The 6,000-nt window shown below is 34.4% G+C and overlaps 1 protein-coding gene across 1 annotated transcript; it reads right to left on the reverse strand.

The window, feature by feature from the left end:
* Nucleotides 1-1,556: 1,556 nt before the first annotated feature.
* Nucleotides 1,557-2,771, reverse strand: LOC107724868 (glycosyltransferase family 92 protein C33H5.2-like). The gene has a single exon (XM_016533947.1). The coding sequence runs from the start codon at nucleotides 2,769-2,771 to the stop codon at nucleotides 1,557-1,559; it is 1,215 nt and encodes a 404-aa protein (XP_016389433.1).
* Nucleotides 2,772-6,000: the final 3,229 nt, after the last annotated feature.

Here is a 6,000-nt window from a genome sequence, read left to right on the forward strand (position 1 = left end):
CAGTTCCTTTGACCTCAGGGCTTGGTTTTTGCTCTGATATGCACTGTTAACTGTGGGACCTTTCCTAATCATGTCCAATCAACTGAATTTACCACAGATGGACTCCAATCAAGTTGTAGAAACATCCCAAGGATGATCAGTGGAAACAGGATGCACCTGAGCTCAGTTTTGAGTGTTTTGAGTTGACTTATGTACATGTGATTTTATTTGTTTTTTATTTTTAATAAAGTTGCAAAGATTTTAAACAAACTTCTTTCACGTTGTCATTATGGGGTATTGTTTGTAGAATTTTGAGGAAAATTATGAATTTAATCCATTTTGGAATAAGGCTGTAACATAACAAAATGTGGAAAAAGTGAAGCGCTGTTAATACTTTCCGGATGCACTGTATTATCTATATGATGATAGCAGTTTGGGAACACAAGCACTTCCTATTAGTAACAGATTAACTTTTTTATGGTGGAGCAATATCTTCCAGCTGTTATGGCAAGTTATCAGATCCAAAATTGCTAAACTAAGACCAAAGCAAATATACAGCTGAAGAGAAACGGCATTTTGTCCTGTCAAGATGCTAAGTTATTAAAATGCCTGAAAAAAGACAGTCATGGCTTTTGTAAGACAGGGCATAAGAAAAGTTAATGCCAAGGCTTAACACATGTAATGTGATTACTTGAGATTTGGATTATTATAAGGGGCTGGCTTATAGTTGTGCTGCTTTGGTAGATCAGAACCGGATTACATTTGCACTGTAGTAAATTATTCCATATTGAGAGACAGTTGGTGTGTTCATAGATCATCTAAGCACTGTGCAAATTGCTACTTGTGACTGCTACTTTTATGTAACATGCAATATGTGACTGTCATTTATTCAGACTACACTAATGGTGCAGATTTAAACCTGCCAAGAAGAGGATGATGACGAGGAGGAAAAGAGAGTGGGATCTGTTTATTTAGCACATGCTCCTTCAAATCTACACGTTAACAATATTGAATTCTTAAAACCTACAGAGTCACATATCTATTGTGAACATCATTATGTAAACTTTATGCCTGTTATGTGCACAGATTATAGTGTACATTTTTTTCTGATGTAGAGTAATTTGAAGTTTGCATTGTGTGATTTTTAAACTCAACATGAATAAAATAAAAACACTTTTAAACACATGTGGTCAACCTACAACCATGTCTGTAATGTAAATAGTGCTCATATTAAATGTAATGAAAAAAGTATTAAAACAATTTTATAATTAACAAAATAATATCAAGTAGATAAAATACAAAATAAATGTAACTTTCCTGGGAACAACTCCAGAAGGAAAGGCTGAGTTAAAACCGGAAGTTAATTTGCGGAGTACAAATGAAATCGGGCCAGAGACTCGAGACATTAGCTGTACAGTACAGTATTTTTTGTGCAAAATGCTCGACCTTTTTAACTTTACCTTGGTCTAAATCAGTTTAGCAATCATTTTGGCTAAGATTTTATTTCTCAAAAGGCATTCTTTATTTTTCAGATGTTAGATTTCTCACATCTGCATAATTATAATAAAATCATGTCATCAGTGAGGCCTTAACAAACCTGAAAGCTTCAAAGTCCGGTCAACATTCGGTATCAGTTTTTGCTCAAAGTCCCACATTCTTTTGTCCACAAACAGTTGCTTTTTAGTAAGATTCACCTGCACTGGTTCTCTCACATGCACCATCCTAGACACATGAAATGCTACACGGTGAATATATCCATAGTTTTGCAATGAGGTATGTACTGAGGTTTGCTGCACCTTCCTTGGGTTGACAATCATCTTTGTGGGATTGTAAATGTTCTTTCGATTAGGTTCTCTGTAAATGTGCTCCATGATATTAACACCAGGAATATTATTCCATTCTGCTCGTTTGAACTTCCCACTCTCCTCAAACTGTGTTGTGGGAAAAACGTGGCTCTCAAAAAGGAATACACTTATTCTGGGATAAGCAGACTGGAGGTCCTCCATTAGAGATGGTAAACTGGTGTGTTTATAAGGCATGATGATTTCATCAATGTCATTCAGGAGAACATACTTTGACTGGTACATGTGCCTGTAAATGCACTCGTTGAGTGTTACTAACTGACCATAATAATGGACGTCACCCTTGTGCTCCTGGAAGTTCCAGCCTGATGCAGGGTTCAGAAACTGGTCGATAGGCCATGGAACGATCTCCAGTATCCCCTCTGTTTCATAATGTTTTAAGAGCTTTTCCAAGTCTGGTCCACAACTAGTTTTATAGATGACCACATGCTGTACACCCAGAAGCTTGTACATTTCCATTGTTTGAACAAACTGCAGTACATTGTTGTAGTCACCAAAAAGGTTGGAGATGCAAACGGTAAAGTTATACTTAAAAGTGTTCATTCTGACACGATTTTTTATTGGCAGATACTCTGTAGCACTGTTATCTGAATCTTTAGTTGATATAAGGACGTGTGTTGCATTTTGCATGTGCCTGCCTTTACAAATCACATCTGAGATGTGAAATGGGAAGCCAAAATGGTCGTCGTGTATCTGGACCTCAGTGTGAACTGTTTTGCAGACTTGTTCAGCGCTGCAGTGAACACAGTAAAGTGGCTGAAGACTGTTTCTGTTGATTATGCTGATGACTCGAATGACCCCATCCAGTCTGTGGTCGATAAACGCAGACACCATGAAATGCTCTGAGTCTTTGATGAGTGTTATCGAATTTAAAGGGTCTGTGATTTTACATGTATTACAGAAGGCATGCTCTGAGTCTTTGATGGGCATTGTCGAATTTGAAGCGTCTGGGATTTTTTGTGTATTATAGGAAGCAGTCATATATTGGTAAAGAGTATAACTACTCTTGTATGCCAAAATCAGTGTTGAAGTAATAGAGATACATGTTAGAGCAAGAAATATTTTAAACGTGCTTTTATCCATCTGCCCTTTATTGCCTGTAGAGTAAAGCAAAGATGAATGTCAGAAATGTGTAAACTGTTACATCTATGAATTCTGTCCGTAAGACCTAAACTGATGCTTTTTAAACTTTCTTTAAGAATATTGTAAGGTCGCCTTGATAGTTTTCCTTTTCTAGTAAAGATTACAGTCATTTGAATTTTAGTTCATTTTAATCAGACATCATGTTTAAATTTAAATTCTGCATATTTTCTGCTCCCTCAGTTCAGATTATGCAAAAGATGAATTGAAATGACAATATTCCTTTAACTCGCTCACTGATATCATCTTGGTCTTTATATATTTTATACGTTTAAATGTAAACATTACATTTACATTCAAGAATACAGTTAGGTGTGCTGCTCTAATGAAGCATTTGTTAGCGATTTAAGTATTTAGCAATAGTGACATATGGCATATGATCATAATTTAAACATGATCTCTGTTAGAGCCAGCACCACCACAACAGAAACATTACACTTCTGAAATCAGCATACCAAGCTCCTGATGATTTAGCAAATGTTAAAGAAATCCTGCACTTGTCACAAAACTGCAAATTCAACAAAGTGCAAAAAAAATCATAGTTGCTTTGACCATTCCCACCAAATAGAAAATAGCAAAATAAGATGAAAAATAGACACAGTACCTTTTGTCACAATATAGCATAATTGCCTTACAGAACAGGTATAATTCTAAGGAGGAAACAGATACCTGAAAGCAGTACCTGTGGTAACAATATAACAGGAACTCCATATATCAGCTATACGTGAAGATAGCTGTCATAAATGTCTTTGCCTTGGAACAGCCCACTACATTTGATTTTCAGCACACGTACTGTAGGCTATATGTGGACAGTATTTTACACAACATTATGTAATACTGAGCATTGTGTAAATGAGTCATTTTTAGAGACTGATTCCAATGCAAAATCAGATGTCGAGCTCTTTTTGTTTGATATAAGTGTGTATGTATTAATAATTTTTGTATTAAGCAAGTTGTGCGGTTGTCTGTGTATAGGTGGTACCATCACATTTAGAGACTTTGACCTCAAAGATAACAACTTTTGTTTCACTGAGCAAGGATTGTAAAAGGGAACACTAAACAAGGGACAGCACTAAATTAAACTTGAAACTGTTTTTAATGACCTGTTATTGAACCTATTTTATTAACAGTCTCATTGTTGGTCTTATCATATACAATTAATCCGTGCATGATAATAACAAAAACGTTTTGATTCGTTGTATTGAAAGATAAATAAATAATTTTTAAAAACTTGTTTCGTATCTTGACTGTTTTCATTTCTGTCTTAATGTTTTTCATAATTGTTGAATATTGTGTTTTACTCAGAAATATTAATATTATAGAAGAAAAATGACTAGATGAAAAATGCTGATGTCATTGACCCTTTTGTAAATGGGTCAAATTACTTTTTCATGTTGCCAGTATATTTTTGTGTTGTCACAAAATCAGTTTTTTAGAAGCAATTAGAAATCATGATCATAGCACCCACATTCCTGAAGTGTACTGTAGTAAAATGTAAATTATTAACAGAAAAAAGAAAAATCAACACTTCACTTCTAATATGCTTACACTATATGATATAAAAATACAAAAAAAAAACATGTTTATCATAATAAATTCATGTACAAAACTTAAATGATTCAAAATTCAGATTCAATGTTCACAGAAGCCTCTGCATGGCATTTTTCATGTTTAAATATGTTTTAGTTACAATATATGTATTTCTGTTCATTCCCATCTTTCAAGAAACATTCTTCATGCAAGGTTCTCTTTAAGTTATGAACAAATGTTATCTGGGGCAAGTTACATGAGCTTAGCCTCTATTTTAAGACTGTGTTTTAAGAACTAGTCTGACCAACTAGCAGTCAAGGGGTAACGAGTCTTATTTTTCAGAGTCAATCTAGACCAATTTACGTTTTGATGTAACCGATTTTTAAAAAGTAAGACCTAAAAATACAAAAAATAAAATAGTTGATGACTGATAAGACTAACCATTTTATGCAATGGGCACTGGTCTTTAATAACACTATCAAAACATTAGCCAAAAAAAAAATTATATATATAATTAAAAAAAACATGCTAATACATAAAATAATAATGGTTCATAGTACTAATAATTCAAAAATATAATATACAATTTATATCATATCAATTACATATACATATATGTTGATAAATAAAATAAATGTCATAATAATTATAATTATAAATTTAAAATGATGTTAATGGTAAATAGTAAAAATAATAATATATTTAATATAAAGTTCCATGTTAATAAATAAAACGTCAAATATACAAATGTTATTAATACATAAAAAAAATCAACAACATCATCAATAAAAATATATATATATAATTTATTCTGAAACATTTAGCATAATGTTTTATAAAAGTTACTATTTACTTCTTGTTTCAGATAGCTCAGAGAGCATTCGGTAACACCTTAGTATAGGGACCACTTCTCACTTTAACCAATTCTCACTATTAACTAGTTGCTTATTAGCATGTCTTTTATTAACATATATAACATATTCCATATTCTACATCCCTATGTCACGTGTATGTCAATGTCAACTCTTTGTGCTATGTGTGATTCCCTGAAATAGATAATTAAACTCCTTCGTTTGGTATTCCTGGTCTCCTCGTTCCTCGCTCCGTGCTCGTCACACTACCACCAGCCGTGACACCCTAATCCTACCCAATACCCTAAACTTAACAACTACCTTAAGAACTACCTTAATGTTCTTTCTAATGTTCACATCGTTTTTTGAAAGTTTTTTTGTTTCCTGGTTTTTCCTTCCCGCGGCATGGAGATCGCTGCTCGTTTCCTCGCCATATCCCGCCAAGATCTCCCCTTCTACTAGTATGCCAGGGAGTTCTGTAAGCTCGCTGCGGTGACGGCATTAGAAGACGCTGTCCTTAATCAGCTGTTCTGGCTCGGGGCCAACTACCATCGCCCCGCTGACCTCCCAGACACCACTGGAGGGAAGTTGGAGGGAAGGTGTCTTCCGGTGTCTGGGGAGTGTCCGGTCCCGAGCCA

Source organism: Sinocyclocheilus rhinocerous, unplaced genomic scaffold (assembly GCF_001515625.1).
Source record: "Sinocyclocheilus rhinocerous isolate Xijiao unplaced genomic scaffold, SAMN03320098_v1.1 scaffold515, whole genome shotgun sequence".
Lineage (NCBI taxonomy): Eukaryota > Metazoa > Chordata > Actinopteri > Cypriniformes > Cyprinidae > Sinocyclocheilus > Sinocyclocheilus rhinocerous.